At 34.8% G+C, this 22,878-nt stretch overlaps 1 protein-coding gene across 1 annotated transcript; it reads left to right on the top strand.

The window, feature by feature from the left end:
• The first annotated feature begins 6,830 nt into the window (after positions 1-6,830).
• LOC149801415 (uncharacterized) lies at positions 6,831-12,408 on the top strand. The gene is made up of 2 exons (XM_089955513.1): positions 6,831-7,018; positions 9,195-12,408. Exons 1-2 carry the CDS (start codon positions 6,959-6,961, stop codon positions 10,101-10,103), a joined length of 969 nt encoding a protein of 322 aa, XP_089811639.1. The 5' UTR covers positions 6,831-6,958; the 3' UTR covers positions 10,104-12,408.
• Positions 12,409-22,878: the final 10,470 nt, after the last annotated feature.

The raw sequence follows: 22,878 nt of genomic DNA on the forward strand, positions 1-22,878 counted from the left end.
TGTGTACAGACGTTATACCTAAAGCTGAACCATTTGGCATGGGTTGTCTGAGGAAAGTCACGAGGGTAAGATGGCAGGATATGGTTCCAGACACTAAGGTTCTGTCACGGGCATGAATTCCAAGCTTCAACATTATGCCGATAAAATCACAGATGAGATGGGCAAACCACATCGCCAGGATGTCAGAAGAACGATAACCCAAAAATTCTCATACGGGATGTTGAGGGATGGAATGCTATCCCAGATTAATAAGAAAAAACGCTTCAAACATTCTGCCAAGTCATCCTTGATACACTTTAACATTGACCCTGGATTTCACACAGGATCTCTCTTTCTAGCGCACCCTAGTCCATGGTGGAGACACAGACTGCGAACTGACGAGTATTGAGGAGGTACTGCCAAAATCTCATAACTGCAGCAATGCGTCTAGTGATCAAGCAACCCTAAGCGGTATCTACTATCCATTGTGTTACAGACAGTTCAAAGATCAAATTTGCCTGATCAGCCATTTACAGAAACCAAATCAGTTAGTTGTGTCATGTATGTATGTATGTATGTATGTATGTATGTATGTATGTATGTATGTATGTATGTATGTATGTATGTATGTATGTATGTATGTATGTATGTATGCATGCATGTATATATGTATGTATGTATGTATGTATGTATGTATGCATGCATGCATGCATGCATGCATGCATGTATGTATGTATGTATGTATGTATGTATGTATGTATGTATGTATGTATGTATCTGTGTGTCTATCCGTCGGCCCGTTTATCTTTCAGTCGTCATATTTATCACTGACCAGTTTTTCTTTGTGCATGTATTTGAGCTGAGGGATAGTGGTGTCACGATACATCGTTGAACAAGGAAGCTCGTGTGTATAAAAGAAAAAGGCCACCCAGCTGCTCATATGTGTCAAACAAACATTCAAAATTGATAACAAAAGCTTTATCATGTATTTTAAAACCTAGATACCCGAGTATTTCTGTTCTGATATATCAAGCTGATCGATAATACATTTCAACACACCCATTATTGGTATGCACATATATGTACTTTGAACTGTTCCTACTTGAAATAATAATCGACAAAATTGCATAGGTAGCATTATAAAGTATTTCATTAGATTTTTGAACCAGCTCACCTGTAGTTTTACTCCCCTTGAAACCAGTCTTTGATGAAAGTCTGGGTTAGAAACAATTTCATTGAAACGAACTCAAAAGGAATTTGCAGATATTCATATTTCAGGTCTTTCAGTTGAAACGTGTGTGTGTGTGTGTGTGTGTGTGTGTGTGTGTGTGTGTGGATACAGAGAAAGATATGTAATGTAGGTAGGTAGTGAAGTATGTATGTATGTATGTATGTATGTATGTATGTATGTATGTATTTTCCATGTTTTTATTTGTATATTCAAAGAACTAAAACTAATTGAAATTCATCAGAAAGTTAAACCTTTTTCTCAGGGCATAAAGACATTTCCGAAGCATATTTCATAACTTCACTGTTAAAGCTTGCTATTTATTTAGTAATTACCAAGATATTAACATGGCAAGCTAGACTAAATGTTTGACATCATTCCTTGCAATGTCCAGGTAATCGAGAATGACTTGGTGGTTGATGTTGAGAATTTTTAAAGGACTGTCAATATTTTGTGGATGAATTATTGAGACGTATTCCTTTAAAAACGATATTTACACGAAGAAGATAGACATTTACAAAACTAAATCAGTCTATAAACTCTGTCAATGCATATCTATAGAAATCTATTTATTTTACATCTTGCAATCAAAATAATCCAACATATAATTAGGTTCATCTTGATTTCTCCTTTATCAAATGTCCTTTCGGACGTTATTTAGTTTCTCAAGTTTGTCGGAAGATGATCAGTTAATGTTGTGTTCTTTATAGGGTTTAACGCAATTTTCAGCACAAGAAATGGCGGCCAGTATTAATGGTGTAGGAAGAACCCTGGAAAACCCCGGAAAGAACCACCTACCCACGTGAAGCTACTGGCAAGCTCTCTCACATACCCTCATTGACCGAGCCCTAGACTCGAACCCACGCAGATAGAGCTGAGATGGCAGTGATCCGTAACGGTGAGCGTTTTAGACCACTCGGGGCCCCGGCAGATGATCATAACAATTGTGATCTGCTCCACAAATTGCTGTGAAATGATTATCAATTCGGATTTTTTGCAAAGCTTAACCCTACCAAAGAATCCCCAAACCTCAAAACCAACATTAGATGTTCCCTTTTCTAGCAAAAACTTCACATTTATAAAGGAGCAGTCTGACAAACTCTTCACTAAAGAGACCATATGCATTAGATGCAAAGATGAGTACGTTAACAACGACAACAGTAACAATATTAACGACGACGACTGCAACAACAACATGGACAAACACAATCGACACTACACGAGAGAATCAGTCTTCGTCAGCTGCAAATACGAGCACTTTAAAATGGTAACAGTAACAACATCAACAGCAACTACAACAATAACAACAGGGACAACAACGGAAATATATTCGCCAACAACATCAACGACAACAGACAAAACAAGGACAACAATAATGAAAACACATCCACAATTAGAACAAAATTTAATAGGATCTTTTACAAATCATACAAAAGAAAATGTGACAAATAAAGTTTTCAATAAGCAAGAGTAATACTGGTACAGATTCTTCAAATAAAACATCTCTTACTAAAACATCATGTTTTCTACTATTCCAAAAACAAAACCTCAACTGAATATCAACGAATCTGAAGAAGACAAAATCACCAAAGTAACAATGATCCCACTGAATGCAAGTCCACTGAATGTCAATGGCTCCTCTAAAATAAATATGGTATATATTCCCGCACGAACTTCCACCATGAGCCAAGTTGCAAGAATCTACCAATAAGATAAATACCCTGGGGTATATTGTCATGTAATGTCGAGGAGAAAGAGATAAAGGTGATATGTTACGACATATTGAGATATCATACTTGGGACAAAGCTTTCCCTTAAGTTGGTGATTAGATTAGGTTACTGAACCTTCGAATGCAGAAGGTGACAATAAAGTAATCAGTTCAAGGACAGCGGAGGAATAACACAAATAGTAACACCTCAGTTTTGATTCTGGAAGGATGAACAAATTGCAAGGCTACTTTTATGTCGTTCTACCTAGTAGATCAGGATAGATATAAAAAGAACCTCTAAACTTGTTTATGTTAACGTAATGAAATGCAGTTTAGTAAATGCGACAAAAAATATCCATTTGTTACTTTAGAAAGGTCGTATCAATAAAACTAAATTTAGACGTTTGCATTTGGAAGTACTTGGGATTAATGTAACCGATGAAAAATTTAACTACAGTCATTTTGTACTGTTGCATGAAATTACTAATCGTAAAGTAAAAGGAAAAATATGCGGAATATTTTGGTTTTTGCTGCATTTGTCAATAAAATTGTATTCCTTCTGCCGGTCGTATTTCTTCTGATTCATGAATGTTAACTGGAAAATATTTTAGATAAGCTAATTTCGATTTTTGCACCCATTCATTCTCCAAACTGTAATAAATGACTAAATATAAAAAGAACATAGAAATTTGAATAAATTTCTCAAAAGCGCTGTGTGGAAGAGACGTAGCCATGCTGTTTAAAGAATTCTTTTACTTTATGCCTTATATATACGATTTTAAAAATTTGTACTACAAGCAATACAAAATTGCTGAATGAGTATTTAAAACGTCTTCGAATTTCTATATGTTTCATATCACATTGACTTATGAAATATATATTGGAAAGGGTGTGTTGGAGGGTGAATCTGTTCGTGTTGCACAATTTTTGAGACAACGTCTGTTTCCCCAACAGAAAGCCTACAAACACCTGTTTCCCCAACAGAAAGCCTACAAACACCTGTTCCCCAACGGAAAGCCTACAAACACCTGTTCCCCAACGGAAAGCCTACAAACACCTGTTCCCCAACGGAAAGCCTACAAACATGGGGAAGGTAAATTATATTATATAGAATATAAATGTTAGTTTTCCAAATACATTGATGTGTGAGATAGTATTATGTACTTTGTGTTTTTTTCTGCATTGGATTGTAGAATACATTTTCTTTTCTCTCTGTGTATCTTCTTCTCGTGTCGACTTTGCATAGTGTGTTCACTTCTTTTCTTCATAAAAAGTATCTGCATTTAGTTCCAGTTATGTACATTAATACAAACGGACCAAAACTTTTTAAAAAAAACTACCTTATCATAATGATTTTGAGTAATTAATTGTGAATCAATATTGGGCTAAATTTACAAAGTGATCTGAAATATTTTAATTACTTCTAAAGTTGCTTATTATATTATCTAACTTTGTGTTTGTTCTCACCAACAGCATGTTGTCCGGACAACCTAGATTCAAGCTGTCCGATCAGTTAAAGCTTAACCAATCAAGAACCTTAAAAATTTACTTCAATCAGACCACTCGCGTGGCACCGTGAGATCTCTGCTATACAAGTGTTCTTTATGTAGCTAAAATCTCACTGAGTCAAGCGAAAGGTCTGGGTGAACGATGTACGTGAAACAACATAAACGTTTCCCAGAGTAAGTTTTCTTTATAGTTAGATGGTTAAAATGATGCCCTGGAAATATGCAGAAGCTACTGGTGATGTAATCCCACCCAACCCTCCAGGGTTCCCCTGGGGGTTATGTCCCACAGACCTTTAGCCCACTTTTATTGTCCCCTCCCCAGCTACCATTTAGTTGCAAAGCGAACTGTTATAATAATAATAATAATAATAATAACGATCAATATGAAGATTTTCCATAGTGTACGTTTTGAGCAAATTTCGTCATCCGGACTCTTTACTTGAAATCCTAAATCTGCAAACAATTCATCCAGAATGATTTAAATATAAACTCTTTAACAAAATTATTCTGTGCAACTAACTGCATAACAGTAAAATAGTTTGTAATAAAAAGTTTGTTTTAAACCGAATGGAAATAATCTAAACAAATAAAGATGTACCATATTCAGTGTAGTAAAGTTTTCACTGCTAAAGCTAAGAACGCCAACACGTCGCATTCTGACAATCATGCGCAATGTCTGTTAGTGACGTCATGTGAAACCAGTCATATATATTGCTTCATATTAATTTTGATTACTTCATATTAATATGCAACAAATTAATTAGCATATATGTAAGTAATAATGCTAGGGACACTTGACCCAAAAAGATGGACATATATTTCCAAAGGATGAGCAGAAGCCATGTTTCAGAGAAAATAACATTGTGATCATCTTGTCCGATATTAATTTTTGTCTTGATTCACAAGATCATCTATAAAATAGTGAAACATTAATAACATGGATTGCCATTTCCATCAGCGCAAATAGAAATAGTATGAAGTTTAGAGGGTATCATAACAGAAACAGAGCACAAATGTTTACATAGGATGATCCAAATAATTTCTAAGAAGTGTCATTTTGTCATCTATTAATTCATTTTACAATGTCTTTTTTAAGTCTTGTGATCTATTTGTTTTTATATATCTTTACTCATTTGTCGTTTTGTTTTGTCTATTTATATGTTTATGTTTCCGTTACGATATCTCTGCTCTATTATCTTTCTCTTTGCACATGAACTTACGTTGTTTGTTACAAGGTGAAACGCAGATCTTCATATGTATCAATGTCAAACACCACCCGAGTGTTCAGCTTTGCAAAGGAAGCAACATTTGATTACGAATACTTTCCCGTGTATCTTAAAACCTAGATAGCCCACCATTTTAGTTCTGCTATCTCAACCTGATCGATAATACATTTCAACACACCCAATCTTGTTATGTACAGGTTTTGTACTTTGAACTGTTGCTACCCAAGATACTAGTGGACAAAGATTGGAATGCTAGCAATAGAAATTACTTCTTTAGGTTTCGTACTCATCAAGCTCATTGGTAGTGTTATTCCCTTATAGGCAGTGCAAAACATCGTTGCTGAAAATGTGGTTTCAAAATAATTTTCATCGCACAAATTGTAATACAAATATAACGAGACGCACACTTAATACAGCAGTTCAGACTATAATACTTTCTTTGAAAATATAAGATTTAAAACCATTTAAAATTCACGAGAATGTTCAGCTTCACCTCATTCATAAAGAAGTTTACGAAACAATACGTAATAGCTTCTCGGCAAGGCAATCTAATTCTTTGGTAATCACTGTGATATTAACACGACAAGGTAAACTCAGCTGACGTCATCATTACTCACATATACTTTTTATGAAATTTTATTCAGTTCAAAGCCTTGCTTCCTGAGTCATTAGAAACTTTTTGTCATACGATATAATTAAAAAGGATTACACCAAGATTTCGTGTTTTGAAGACGATTTGTGTCTGAAACACAAGACAAAGTACTCTGAATTCTAATATTATACCATGATTCTTTCATGTGTGTTGTCAGGTTCGAACAGCAACGTTTTACAAGATGATATTGACGACACAGACCGCACAAGGTGTTCATAAGGACGTAACAGTGTAAGCAGGAGAAAATTAACCATCGTGGATCGGTGATCTCTTACGCGTCAAAATCGGAAGGCATGAAATAGTTTGGGTGCACCAGACAAGACAGACTCTATAGTAGGGGTGGGAAAAATTCAGCCCATAACCCGATTTTATCCTGTGATTTACACCACAGTGTGTGGCTTTAAGCATAACTTATCCGGCCCGCGCCCTGGAGTAAGTTGCCCATGCCTGCTCTATATGCTGACAAGCAATGTACTTCTTTGTAGAAGCATGATAACGTCAGTTTACGAGCTTAGTTTTTGCACAACAGTGTCTTGGATATTGTAGTGAAATGAGATAGGACAGAAAATTCCAACGGCTTGATTTGGCGGAAAACAAAAGAGGTTCTTCTGTTTTATTTTATATCCGCATTTGGCAGTTGTATTAAGATAAGAAACATGGCTGTTGGCATCACAATCTTCATCCTCTTACTCGTTCTGCAATCATGCGCCTCTCAGGTATGTTACGATCATAATCCAAATTAACGAGTTTTTTGTTGGATACCACTCAACAGCATTTAACTAATTCCTACTCTATGACATAGATGTCTTAATTAATATTTTTGTATTTAAAATAACGATATATATGTTTCTCAATACTTGGCTGTGTCACATTTTATCATACATCATTGAATTTTAATATAGGTTTTTCATCATTCATGGTTTTATGTTAACTGCATTCGTTTACACGTTGTTTATCGTCATTATAAGCAATGATAATTGTAATATTCTAGTGAAGTCATTACATACTGAGGTCGGACTATGCGCTGTATATTTTTTTTTCTCCTTTTGGATTTTACAAATATAATGAATTCTTTTCAGAAAACAATTTTTGTTTATTTTGTTTGTTGGTATTATTCTTGCCTCTATCTCTGTACAAAATGGTCTCTGTAAAAACGCATGGTCATACATTTATATGCGGCAATGAATAGGTTGATATGTGTACGTTTGTCAACATTAGACCGATGGGTGGGTTGGTTGGTGCATGGGTGGATGGATGGAAGGACGTACATACAGACAGAAGGATAATTATTAAGACATACATACATACATACATACATACATACATAGAGATTTACTCGTAATAAGTACTTGTTTACTGAGTACAGGTCAGTCAGATGATGGAATACGTATGACGAATGGTCATTCTATGAGTGGATATACAGAGAGATAAGTGTGTTTGGGTGATTTAATAAATGTATGTATGATACATAGATGGATAGACAGATGGGTGAACGGATAAATGTTTGAATGGAGAGACAGATATGAGGGGTTTGAAAAAGACCCCGACCAAAAGGGGGAGAAAACAAATCGAAATATTCAGTAAAGCTTTACTACGATTCTTTTCTTTATAGACCACTTCGGTGGTCTAAGTGATTAGATCATCCGCCTCGTATGTTGGAGGTCGTGGGTTTGAACGCCGGTAGAGTCATACAAAAGACTTATAACAACGGTATTAACAGCAACATCGCTTGGCGCTCAACATCAAAAGTTTAGTGTTAGGACTGGTCGGCATGATGTCAGGATAATGAAACTGGGTGGGTCATGATGCCACATGTCTGCGGTATGATGCCCCGGGGCTATACATCAGTATAAACTACCACACTTCAGACATCGTAGCGATATGACTAAAATTGTTAAACCTACGTTAAAAGTCCAAAAATCAACATACTTTTCTTCTTTTTCAAATAAATATTTATAATTCCCTGTTGGTTTCATTTGATTTTAAATGTACGGTCTACATCAAGTACACCATACTTTCATATCAAGGATATATTTCGACACGCATCCTATCAAAAACAGCAGGGCTCTTGGTTGACAGTTCAACATAACCCCCGGAATGTTTCTGCCTCAATATTTGTATGCGTACGTTGTTGTGACTTTTATCAAGTACATAAATATTCAACAGTATCTTCTCGAACGAAAGATAAAAGTAGTTGTGCCTTCAGATCAAACACAGGATCTAAAACTTTGGGGCTTTTTTTATTTATATTTTATGGAAAGCGAATACCCAAACGATCGAGAAAGGGTTTATGGCTGGTGGTCCTTGTTAAGAATTTTGGAGGGAATGCCATTATTAAGAAAATATCGATTCCCAAACTTTTTTAATGCAAGGAAGGGATGTTACATCCGATGAATGTTATTTATTTCAAATCAGGAGCGCCCACCGATTTATTTTCGGGGGGGGGGGGGAAGAGCAAATATGTAGTGGTCAGCAATTAAGTTTCACGGTTATAGGCCAAAATATGCAAGTTCCCTACCCCCCCCCCCCTCCGCCACTATATGCGGGCGCCCGTATTTCAAATGTTGCAATTAAAAGAAGTCAATACATTTTCCATGATTATTGTGTACTATACTTAGCTAAAGGTACTCATGAGAGTTACTCGGTCCAAAGTTGGATCGAAGCCGGGGCGATGTGGGCTCAAAACATGAGCGCGAAACAACAGGTACGTTTCTTAGAGCACGATTTCTTTGCAGTTAGATTGATAAAGTATGTCCTAGACGCCCTTACAATGCAGGAGCTTCTGGTCTCACAAGTTTACAGTCAGAAGTTTTATGAAATAATGATCAGTTCCACAAACGACGCATTAAAATGATTATCAATTTAATCAGATAATTTCTTGATTTTGTACAGACCTCGAAAGCATCAACAGTATCTTCAAATCAACCGAAAGAATCTCCGGGAATAACTGTAACAGTTGCTCACAGCACCAACACAATTTCTAGCTCTGCATCTACATGGACTACAACAACAACAAGAGAGATAACAAATGTCACACAGACAATTTCAGCACAAACTGTAACAACGAGCACACGTTTGACCTCTACACACTCTATATCTCCTACCTCGATCAAGGGTACCGACGGTAAAAATTCCTCCAATAAAACAATCACACCAACAACTATGCAAATAACAAATACTAGAAAAGATGCACCGAGCCATGGCTCCCAAACAGTGATTTCGAGTACGACAATACCGACATCTATTTCAACAGAAAATTCCACCGTCAGCCGAAATGTTACAGAAAGTGATAGAACGACACTCCTCTCGAGCTCATTCTCAGACAGCTCTAACCTAAATAGCAGTGTGTCCACAACAATACCTCCAAGTACAACCGTTTCCAAAGTTACTTCACGTGTGGCAACAAAGGATCCCACGAACAAAATGCAAAATTCCACCGTCAGCCAAAATGTTACAGAAAGTGATAAAACGACACTCCTCTTGAGCTCATTCTCAGACAGCTCTAACCTAAATAGCAGTGTGTCCACAACAATACCTCCAAGTACAACCGTTTCCAAAGTTACTTCACCTGTGGCAACAAAGGATCCCACGAACGAAACGCAAAGGGACAAGGGGAATGAGAAAGAGATAAAGAATGAGCTTGGATACGACAGAGACTTAGTTATCATATTTGGTACAATGCTTTCCCTTATGCTGGTGGCAAGTATAGGTTATGGAATCTTCAAATGCAAAAGGCGGCAAAAAAGGAGACAGTTCATGAAGGGAGGCGGAACTATTCAAATAGAAATGTCTAAGTTCTGATTTGAGGATGGATGAAAAAATGCGCTCTTTATTTTATTTTCATTCTAACCATGTCACTCAAGAGAGATGAAAAATGAAAATCTGAACTCAAGTACTTTTATGGAATGAACGCTGGTTAGCAATTGCGATAGACTATCCGTTGATTACTTTTGAATAATTTTATCAGTAATGCTAAATTTGGATTGTTTGTGTGTTAAAGTACTTGACTTTCAATATAACTGACCAAAAAGTAATGTTTGCTGCTTCATGAATTTCTTAATCGTATCGCAAATGAAAAACATGCAGAATATGTTGTGTGTGTGTACCGCATTTGTCAACTAAATGTAATTATTCCTAATTACTGAAAGTTAACAGATGAATATCTTTGATAGGCTAATTTCGACCTACTGCGTCGTTTCGTTTTCGCATTAAATGGTTAAACAACACCAAATTCAAGGAATTTGAAGAAATCTAAAAGCTTTTTATGGAAGACACGTGACTCTGGAGTAGGCTTATAGTGGATTCACTTTTTTGAGCCTTAAGGATGATCGATTATGAAATCTTGGAGTATTTTAATTTTCTTTAAATGAAATATTTACATAGATAAGTGTCCGAATAATACAATTTCATTACTAAGAAAAGCGTAGTTAAACATAAACCCGTCACAAACTGTCCATAAATTTCAAGCTGAATGAGTATTCAAATCAGCACAAACCGATGGTCATATCCTCCTCTAAAGAAATATACGACGAAGAGATATGCTGGTGTGTGAATAATTTCAGCTGCAGCAATTATTGAGATCATATTAATTTCCGCCTACGCCACGAATTTCAATAGGTTGTAATCGCTGTATGTATGTATGTATGTATGTATGTATGTATGTATGTATGTATGTATGTATGTATGTATGTATGTATGTATGTATGTATGTATTAGCACAGCTTTTTTCGCAATTATTAACGAAGTTAACTTGTCTTTCTACGTCCAGTCTGTCCAAGAGTTGATCATACATCTCACAGTGAGTTACCTCCATTGGGAAAGATAAGTGGCCTCAGGTCACGATTATTTTTCCTATATAGTCCCTGCATTTATTTGCCATTACTGAACTTTCTAGGATTATAATAAATAATATCTTAATCTAACATACTTTCAAAGATGAACTGACGGTCAACCGACATTTTGAGTGAGGCTTGACAGTAAATATAACAACATGCAGTTGGAACACAGATTTCACCGCCAAACCAGCCACAATTCCTCATTACTCACTGTGCACTGTCGCAAAAATATGCACACCATAATGCTCATATTCTAAATAATCAACAATTTCCGTTCAATCAGTTCCAATAATGCATAAATCTAACGCATTCGTCACCACCAAAACGAGACGAAAAACGCTCTAAAATTAGACCGGGGCTACGGGTACTGAGCCGAAAGTAATAATTGTGACCCGAGTCCAAGTGCCACTGTCACAACCCTGTTAATCTGACACCTGACTTAAGTGGCACCTGGGATAAAACCGTACGCTCTGATAAATGCAATACTCAGTTGGTCGGAATGTCTTCTCTACAATGGGTTTAGTAGAGATGGGGAAGATTTTACCAATATTGTTTTATTTGCGGGCGGTGGCTGAACAAATAAGCAAGAGGTCTTTGGGTTCCAGGAGACAAAGAAAACTTACTATAGGTAATGTTCCGACCTTTGCTTCGTGGTCACTTTGTCACTCTATATCCAACCTTTTACCAAATACGGATGAGGAAAGTCAGTAATGCTTTATCTCGACACGCTGGCGCAAAGGGCTATGTTATTAGGTTGCACGCGGTACACGTAACAAACAATATACAAATGATATCACAGTTTGGCTCTTTCTCCTTTGGTTTGATTAAATATCGATTTGTGACAGATTTACAACAAAATCAGACAACTTGCTGTTTACTAATTCGAAGACCATATACCCGTGGGTCAAAAGAGACTTACGGCAACAATTTATACTAAAAAAGTATGAGCTGTGAAAATTCATAGTGGTACAATACACCTAGGCAAAAACTTGCATTATATTTGATGACGTCATAATGTAATCATCACGCCTGTGCAGCAACGCAATAAACTTTAAGTTTAGGAAAGTGGACTCCATTAACTTGAAATAGTGTATATGAATAAGAACAGAAAGGTCAATGTATTCAGTTCAGCCTGTCATAACACCCATACGCAACATTAATTTCAAATATTGAAAATACATAATGCATTGTTTTCAGACATATAACTATATTATTGTGTGAACTGCTTAATTTTCTGTATCGGAGTGCAAAATAAATTTTCTTTTCTCTCTGTGTATTATTTCTATATTGTATGCCTATTCTTCGTACTGTATTAACTGCTAATTCTTGCAACAATTTTCTACATTTAAATGACTGGCCTGACAGGCATGATATAAACACAAACTTTTGTTTTCTAAATTGATACAAACGGACAAAAACAGATGCTTATCATATCATAATGGATGTTTGTAATTTATTGTGACTCATTACCGGATTTATCTAAAAAAAAGTTTTACATTTCTGCTAACTTTGTTTAAATTTCTGTTACTTTTGTTAAATGTCTCCTAACTTCATTTACATTTTTGCTAACTTTGTTTATCAAACAATCTAACTTTGCGCTTTGATTTTACCAATAACACCTTGTTAGGACTTGCACCAATAAATAGATTCAAGCAGTCTGTTCTGATGAAGTTTTACAAATCTAACTAGTTAAGAGTTTGTTCAACCAGATCTCTCGTGTGGATCAGTCAGATCTCAGATATACGAGTGTCCTTTGTGTGGCGATCTCAAACAGAGCCAGGCGATATGTCTAGTTGAATGAGACTAGTGCCTTAAGTATAGATCTAAAGGTTACTATAAAACCTGTTCTTAAAATATGGGCCGGGCCAACCACTGACTTATGAAGCACTTTGTGATTTAAAGTTTAATATGTCCAAACTATTCACTGAATGATTTTAATTTATGTAAGATAAAAACTAGATATGTGAGATAAAAACTAGATATGTGAGATAAAAGCTAGATATGTGAGATAAAAACTAGATATGTAAGATAAAAACTAGATATGTGAGATAAAAACTAGATATGTGAGATAAAAACTAGATATGTGAGATAAAAACTAGATATGTGAGATAAAAACTAGATATGTGAGATAAAAACTAGATATGTAAGATAAAAACTAGATATGTGAGATAAAAACTAGATATGTGAGATAAAAACTAGATATGTGAGATATAAACTAGATATGTGGTTTGTTGTGACTCATTACCGGATTTATCTAAAAAAAAGTTTTACATTTCTAGATATGCGAGATATAAACCATAAAATCTTTTTGGTCGAGTGCCAGAACATGATTTACTACATTTTACATATTTATTGACCTCAACCACTTTTCTCCGTCATTTTTTTTTTTTTTTTTTTTTTTTTTTTTTTGTTAGCGTTTAAACTTCGTCCAAGTACGATTTTATGCCCGTTGTAAGCAGTTAGGTTTCTTTTTTGTAACCCAGTAAAAAAAAATTACTAGTGACAACGCTTGTTCTGGACGACTGGCGCCAACTTCACAGAAAGGTCCCATTTTTAGAACATAAGATGTATACAACTGTTATATGATTGCCGAGGTAAGTAACTTAGTGAGAGGCTGGTGGTAGTCGTCTTGAAGGTACTGGTTATTATCAATCATATTACAAGCAGAACGTTATCAACGAGTTATGTGTGCAAACATCTATTTGGACATTGTTTAGTTCCCACTACTGCATTAGTGGCAGCGCGACCGGGGTCAGTGCTCTTACTAGCGTCCCTACTCTGCCATAGAAAATAGTCTTTTTGACAGTTGCCAACCTCCATCCCGCCCCCATCCCCATCTAAATGTAACTTTGTGACGAATTGTCCTCGTTACACTAAGGTGAGGTAAAATGCCACGAAAAATTTCAGCTGCAAAAGTAAACGCTCCAGAGGCGCCCCCTACGCCTGGAGCCCTTGGATAATTGCTGCCTACACACACACACACACACACACACACACACACCACCCTCGCGCTGCTCCTGAAAGGAATTCTGCTTGTTGTTGTTGTTGTTTGTATATTTTTAACCACTCAGCAGGTGAACATAAAAAAGACTGACGGATATTTGTCTTCAGGTAAAGATTACTGTATAAACTTAATTTATTTTTCGCCGCTTTTACGAAAGTCTTAAGTATGTGCGTAGTGAGATCTTATTTTAAACAGTACCTCTTTTTGATTTTCAACAAATTAAAAAAAATGTTTGCCTATGTTTGAGATGATCATTTATTAATTTCTTCTAGATTAAGATTCTTATTTAGATTCCTATCGAAGTCCGTCGCTAGCAAGAGAATAAATTAAATTTTACTGGGGTAATGAACGGTAGTAGTTACTGACGTATGGGAAGAAAATTGTCAGTATTTGGGGATGGAAAATCTTTCTAAAAAAATATTTTAAAAAGTGGAACTATGGGGCAAATGTGAATGTAATGTTAAAAACTTCCACAAGATTAAATGTGCATTGGCACTAAGGGAGACAATGGGATTTTAACACTGTGTGACACTCTGATACAACCAATTACAAATACTCTCCAAAACCCACACCTACTGACCATCACCTATATTACTGGCTAACACCCCACACTTAAATAACCAAAGTAAATCCCAAACATGAAGTGAATTCGACTAAAAGTCGTCCTAAAAATTGAGACCGACTTAAGTGGAGACTAATAAAAGTCCTAAATCTTATATTAAAAATGACCTAGACCAAACGTCGTCCTAAAATACAGAAATGGACAAAGACTTTAGTGGAACTAAAATAAAAACTATAAATAGTTTAAAGCAAATTAAAAACTAATATCTTAATAAGATGTAAAAAATTAAAACAAAATCTTAAAAATAAAACAATAAAGTCAATATTTGTACATTTATTAGAAAATATTGAAAAATAAAAAAAGAATTTACAAAATTATTAAATTCAATTTCCTATTTAAAAAATATAACGATCAGTTTTAAAAAAGGTTACAACAATAGCAAAGAATAAAATGTATAAAAAAATTAAAACAGCAAATAAAAATGTAAAACAAGAATTTATGAAAGAAAAGGAAAAGAAAATTGAACAAAATATTTACATTAAGTACAAGTTAGAAAAATGTCAAAAGTTTAAAAAAAATTCAAAAACAAAATATCTAAATAAAAATAAAGACAACAAATTTACTCCAAAACAGTTACAAAGCAAAAGTTAATTGAAACTAAACGAAAGAAAATATCTGTATAAAACAATAAACTTTTTACAAAAATACAAAACTTACAAGAAAATAGTAACAACTTGGAAACAAACACTGAACGAATTTCAAACAAAAAGGAGTGAATATTTTTGTTAATTATATGCAAAAGAAATATTTATGTAGCTTGCGACTTTGATCTAAGTTTTTGGGGTTATCCTTTAAATAAATGAACTTTAATTGAAAAGTAAATAGGTACGGACATAAATGAAAACATTAAATAAGGTAAATAAAAAGATATTCCTAGATATAAAGTGAGATCAATACAATAAAATTAAGGTATGTATTGATTTATTACAACACAGTGAATAGTGAAGCTCACATCATGAGTGTTAATTATTTGCTATTGGGTTTTCTATCCCAAAAAAAACGAACATATCATAAAGCCAATATAAATATAAAGAAACCTCAAATATTTAATTCTTTACTTTTAGTATGACTTAAAAAATGTTGCAACTTTATTTATTACAAGACAAAAGGTAAAAACTCATAAATATAAAACTATTATTTTGAGTTTTAAAATGATATTGAGATAATTTTACGAAATTATGTCAACAACTTATTAAAAACAGGATGATCTGATTTCTCGGTGTGATAAAAATGTTCAACAACTGCATCGAAGTTACATTACTGTTTCTCTTATCGAATATTTTTTCACAAAAGAATCTGAAGAGAGCATGATATACATTTTATCATAATATTAAATGCTGATATTATCTGCACTGTCATAAAGAAAGAAAAATCATTTTACTCGTTCAGCAGCTGTTCTTTATACCTTTTATACCCTGTCGATATTTCTACGATCACCTCAATCTATGTTATACACTGTTCCAGAGAATGTTTTGGATTTGGGTTTAGATTTCTGCAATTTCTTGTTGTTGCAGGGATATTTCTCTTTTCTTTTATTTTTGTTGTTGTTGTTTTGTTTTTGTTTTGTTTTGCCGCGCCCCATACGTCACTACCGTAAAAGATTACGACGATTTGTAACAGAAACATAAAGAAAGAGAGATACATTCTTGCAGCGACAAAAAGAAGAGGACACTTTTGTTCCATAGCAAGAGGAAGTGAGAGATGAAGACCACTAATACGATCTATGAACTGAGCAAACAGACCTTCAGGAACCGAGAGTCTGTTACATGATATTCTGCTTGTGCTGAAACAGTTAATAGCTTCTTTGATAAAGCCTAAAAGAACGAGACCAACATTTTCCATGAATTCTAAACCATTAAAAACAACAGATGCAGCGAAACTCAGAAACGGGAATAGATTAAGACAACTACAATCAATTATTGAAATTCCACGAATTGTTTGACAACTTTTTAAAACTTTTAAGAGCCATCCATGTCTCTATAAACAGAATAATGGTCAAAAATACTTGTTTTCTATTTGTGTTTGTATGTTTGTATGTAGGTGTCTGTATATACATGTCAGATCTTTAACGCATCCAGTCATTATGTATGTATGTATGTATGTACGCACGTGTGTGTATGTATGAATGTATGTATATATGTATGCGTGTGTGCGTGAGTGCGTGCGTATGTATGTATGTATGTATGTATGTATAAATGTATAAATGTGTGTATGTATGTATGTATGTATGTATGTATGTATGTATGTATTGTATGTATGTATGTATGCGTGTGTATGTATGTATGTATGAACGATGCACTTTACATTTGACACTTTTTACAATACATTTTTTGCAATCTGTTTAATTTTTCATTATTAATTTCGCTTATTTCACAACTTTTTTACGTTTTATTTTGTACAATTTGAACAATTTGACTATCTTTTACAAGTGATTTAATTTCTCTAATATTTGAATTTTTTCATGATTTTAGACACTGCTTTAGTTTTCCAAATACTTTCCTGTAAGTAATTTTCTAAATTTTAAAGTTTTGACAGCAAGTATTAAAATACCTTTCAGTGTTTAACTTCTTCTTACATTGGGTTAATATGTAAAAAAGTTATTTATTTCAATTATATATTTTTATTTCTGTTGTAAATTTATAAATGTTCATTCGTTTATAATTTTTTTATAAACTGGCTTTGATTTTTCAAATTATCCCATCTATTTTTAATATCGTTTTAATTTTTTCAATTTTTGGTACATTTTCAATGTTTTTAAATTATTTTAACAATTTTTATTTTTTAGTTTTATTCAAAGCAATGTTTTATATGTTGAGCTCGCTATTGTTAAATTTGTTTTCGAATGTGACATTTTCAGAAAACAAAGTAATGTTTCTTCTTATCATTGCTTATAATTTTTGTTCAATATTTTATTTGTTGTTTTCATATTTTGCTGTAAATGTCTTAATTTTGGCAAATCTCCTTTTTACTTTGAAATTTCTTTTTTGCTTTTAAAATTTTGTTTTTATATATTTTATTTTTTAAGATGAATTTTTAATTTTGATAACATTTTCGACTTAAGTTGTTTACAAACATATTTGTTCTATTAAGTATATCTATGATTTTTGTAACTTCTGGCATATGATTTTGTCTAATTTTTTTAATTTTAATTTATAATTGTAAATTGTAGTGAGTATTTGTAGCTGGATTTGGCGTATATGCACAAGGTCTATTTTAAGATAATAAAGAATGTCAAACTGCATATATTCTATAAATAGATGCTTACGTCCGTCTTGACAGCTACTAATAATAGAATCATTAGTAAATATGTTTACGAGTTGGGCCATTTTCCTATTGATCAGGTGGTATCTTAGAAGTATTAAGTTCATTCCCATTGGATGGTTTAAATCATGTGAGTTCTTCTACGGAGTTGGAAATTTCCGATTTGTCACGTAAGTAGTGATGAGGAAATGCGTTTTTAGCTTTTTCGCCTGTATATAAATATCTCGGACTGGAAAGTTTTCTTATTCTTATTTCTAGGGTTCCTGTTGCAGCATCAAGTTTGCAGACGTATTTATGTTCTACTTAAATGTTATTTAAGAGAAAACATTTATTTGGGTTGTTCAGTATAAATAAAAAGCACTCATTGAACTATAATATTATTGCAACTATTGTGAATTTATCATATGTGTGCTGGTCAACGTCATTTTGACAAAGTCACGATTCTTGGCGGAGCAGGACGTTTCTGGATCTGATATTTATACGGAATATTCCATTCTTTTGGACTTTAATAGAACTTTTTCAGGATTATTTTGGATTCACTTCATAATACTGTAAGTTATTCTCACATTTTCATTTATAACTTTGATATATAAATTATTTGGTAAGTTTTACAAAACTTCTTGGTTTTGCTTCATTCTGTTACTTAGTTTATGACCACAGATTTGTAACAATCTTGTATTTGTACATTTTTTTTCGGCATTTGTTTTCGTTTTCGTTTAAGTTGTTGTCAGTGTGACTTTTAGTCTAAACCATATTTTGTAACATAATATTCCATGTTGTTGCGTCTAAACTAAATTCAAAAGTTAAATTCACAGCGGAATTAACTCTGGTTACATTCCCCAGCGAAAATATATTTTAAACTAACACTGACTCAGTAAGAAGAGAAAGGTATTGACTGTTATTGAACAAAGACGCACTTATGATATCAAGGAAACCACGCTATTCGTAAAACATAATCGGTGATCGACATTGCATTCGTGGTCTGATTCATATGATTCACCTCCATGTTGCGAATGTGGAGTACAGAAGATGACGCAAGAGTAGTATATGGGGACGAAATAGGGCAATATAAGATTATATAAAGAAAAAAGAGGGGAGGTTGTACCCTACGGACAAGGAGAATTTAACATGGGTGGGATAATCTAGGGTCGATTTGAATTTAACATAGGGAATGCATAGCGACAATGTATTGGATATGTATAGGGACAATGGGAATTTAACATAGGGAATGTATAGCAACAATGTATTGTGTCTTTCTACGGACAAAAGGAATTTAACATGGGTGGGTCTGTCTATGGACAAGGGAAATTTAACATAGCAATAAGGGATTGGGACTGTATAGTAGTGACAAGAGAAATTTACCATAGCGACAAAGGATTGGGACTGTCCAGGGTCAATGGGAATTTAACATGGTGGGACTATCTGGAGCACTAGATAGGAATTGAACATGGTCGGGACTGTATAGGGACAAGGGGAATATGATAGGATGACGTCACGGTACTGGACACTGGGGAAACAATGGCAACAATGTTACAAGGGGCTAACCTCAATCGAGCGGAGTAGTTAGGAACAGTGTTGCAAGTGGCTGACTGAATATGCGCTACTCTAGGAACGATGGACAAATAGAGACATAGACGTGTGTGGTGTGACCTGTCTTTTTAACGTAGCTTTAACAATTTGTAGTCATATCGCTGCGATGTCTGCAGTGGGGCAGCCTATAGTGATGTCTAGTACCATGAGGCATCATGCCGCATACATTTAGCATCATGTCCCACCCAATCACATTATCCTGACACCAAACCGACCAGGCCTAGCACTAACTAACCTCTTAATGCTGAACGCCAAGCGAGGCAACTGTTTGTACCAGTTTTATAAGTCTTTAACATGGATGGAACCGTCTAGGAGCAATGGCAATTGAACATGGGACTATCTAGGGACAAGGGGACCTTGAACATGCATGGGCCTGTCTAGGGACAATGGGGACATTTGTATAGGGCCTGTCTAGGGACAAGGGTGGTAGAAGGCCAAACACAACACAGACAGAGACAGACATATACAAATACAAACACGAGATTTATTTATAAAGCATTACCGAGCCCTGAAATTATGTTGGCGGTGTTCATAAATTTGCATAATTGTAATGATGCTGTAAATAGCTATAATCAAGGAAAAGACAAACGCCAAGCTGGATGTGACTAAAAGCAACACTAAAATTACGAAATTGTCCCAGAAATTAACGGAGACTAAATATATCCCGGAACATTATATTTCATATTTTCAGACTAAAAGTAGTACAAAAATTATGACATTATCCCTGATTATAGCGGAGACTGAGAAAATCTGGAACATTAATGTTCAAATGGCTGTGACTAAAAGTAACGCTAAAATTATGAAATTGTCCCAGAATTTAATGGAGATTAAACATATTATATCAATAATGGAATCTCGCACAACTAGATTAGCTCGAGAGCGATTAGAGGCAATTTACAAAAATATATTCCAGTTCGTGATTCTGTCAGACAAAAATTACAAGCGTGTAAGGAGTATCAGGTGGAATTTGTAGAAGGTGCAGAACAATTATTTAAACTGGTTATAAAGGCTATGGAAGGAGTTACAGACGCTACCAAAGGTCTTCTTCCTACGTTGGAGCAAACCGCTAGAGCAACTGGAAAAAATAGCAGAAGGAACTAAAAAAAAAAAAGATTTTACCAGAACTTCCAGGTAAAAAAGCTGTTGTTCAACCACAAGTACACAATTACAAGAAGAAATACAACAAGCACTTGAGACTGTTGATAAAGTTCATGAGGAGGTCGGTGATGTAATGGATCTTGTTACGCCAAAACCAAACGAAAACCACCAGCCCGATTTACCGAAGAAGGTCTTAGACAACTTCAAGAAAATGCTGTAAGGGCTGCCGCAACAATATATCCAGATCGTGATAAATTATTAGATCCAAACACCGCCAGTTTTCCAGAAAAAATTGGATTCCATTTTTATTTCGAAAGTCTAGTGATAAATACCTAAAATCACTATAAAAAAATTATAAGGATGATTTTGCGAAATTTGAGAAACAAGTCGAAGAGGTTAAAAGAAAGTCCTTACTGGGAGTTTTGCCATTCAGCCCACCTCGTATTGAGGAAGAAGAAGTAATTGGAAGTGGTATTGGTTCAGGTACCAGGGGGAGTGGCCCTTTTACTCCATGTCCTAGCAACGTTCTTGCCGATGTTGAAAGACTAGAAATACTCATTGGAGGAAAACGAACCGGTAATAATTCCCCAGAAATCATTAATGAAGCAGCTGGTATTTGTCAAGGACCATTTACAGGCGGTTTCATGGATATTAATGTTTATCGGTCTCTCATTGATGAAATCGTTGATGATTATCACAGTGATTGAGGGTATACAATTAGATCAGTGACAAGAAAATAAGATGATTATACATAATGCTCAACGTGGACCTGTAATGGTCAAGGTGATAAAGTCGCGATTACCAATATATAAAGTTACCTACGGAGATGGACTCGGTGATGTTGTTCAGGGTCTATTTGGAAGGATAGCTCCAAAAGCAATACTGATTGCAAAGCAACTGGGAATGAAAGCTATTGATGTTGTTCGTGATAAAGGTATTGGTGTTGTTTGTGATGTTGCCAGTAAAGCATTCTCATCAATCAAGGAAAGACTAGCATAATTAATACGACGAAAACCGCAGCCAGTAAAATTACTCCGCACCGAGGTTATGCCTCCAAATGTTAGTAAAATAATAAATCAAGCTGCAAATCAAAATCTAGAAGAGTTGACTGGTGTACCCATGTCAGAAAAAGAAAAAGAAAAAAGAATAACTGCTAGTCTGATAGCAGGAAGTGGTCTTCGTGTTAGACAATAACAATTATAATAAAATGTTCAAACGTGTATCTGGTCCAGCATTTGACATGGATGCGCCAGTGCTCAAAGATGAATCTGTGCACGATTATCAATACTATTCTTATTCTACCTGGCTTTGTTAACATTGGTATTATGGCATTCTTTAAAAGTGCCATATGAATGATTGATGGAAAACCCATTGAATCATGCCTGAAAACTTATTGCTACGACGATACTTGGCCTTGCAAGATACAGCGATGATTACATAAAATCAGCTATTCCGTCAATGATGTTTGCGAAGGATACATCTGATCATCCAGAAGACAGAAACGTGAGAATGAATGCAGCTGGAACTGAAGTTGCATCAATGAATGAAAATCACAACGTAGCTCAATGCTAAATGATGAAGAAGAATTTTCATGTATGATTCCACTATCACAAATATTTGGATTTTGTAGACATGTCAGAAAGGTTATTTTTTGGAGCCGAGCATACATTTGTGCTTGTTAGAAAAGACAACGACAATGATGCAATCTGGCGACCCGACGCAATTGGTGCGTGTATAGTAAGACTAACAAAACTTTCGTTGTGGATGCCAGTAATGACTCCATCATTCGATGAAGAACAACAGTTACTCTCTTTTATGAGTCAGGGTGGTAGATCATCATTGACATGGTTGACGATGACAACAGACAGTGTTCAAAGTGAAGTTGTTGGTTTATTTACATAACATACAGCATCACAGCAGAGTGTTTCTGCACCCCGGCATATATTTATTGCATTTCAGGGAAATGCACGAGAAAACATACAAACACGAAATCCAATGCTATTTGACATTCTTGGAGTTAGTGAAGTTTCTTTAAGGATAAATGGACATCAGGAACCATCCGAAAAAGTATTACTGAGGTTTGATCACAATCATGTAGCACGTGCTTATCATCGGTTGATGACATTCATGGGTAGTGATCAGAATGTTGATTCTGGTTTATATACA

The sequence above is a fragment of the Sinohyriopsis cumingii genome, chromosome 4 (genome assembly GCF_028554795.1).
Source record: "Sinohyriopsis cumingii isolate HCF-2022 chromosome 4, ASM2855479v2, whole genome shotgun sequence".
In the NCBI taxonomy this organism is placed as follows: domain Eukaryota; kingdom Metazoa; phylum Mollusca; class Bivalvia; order Unionida; family Unionidae; genus Sinohyriopsis; species Sinohyriopsis cumingii.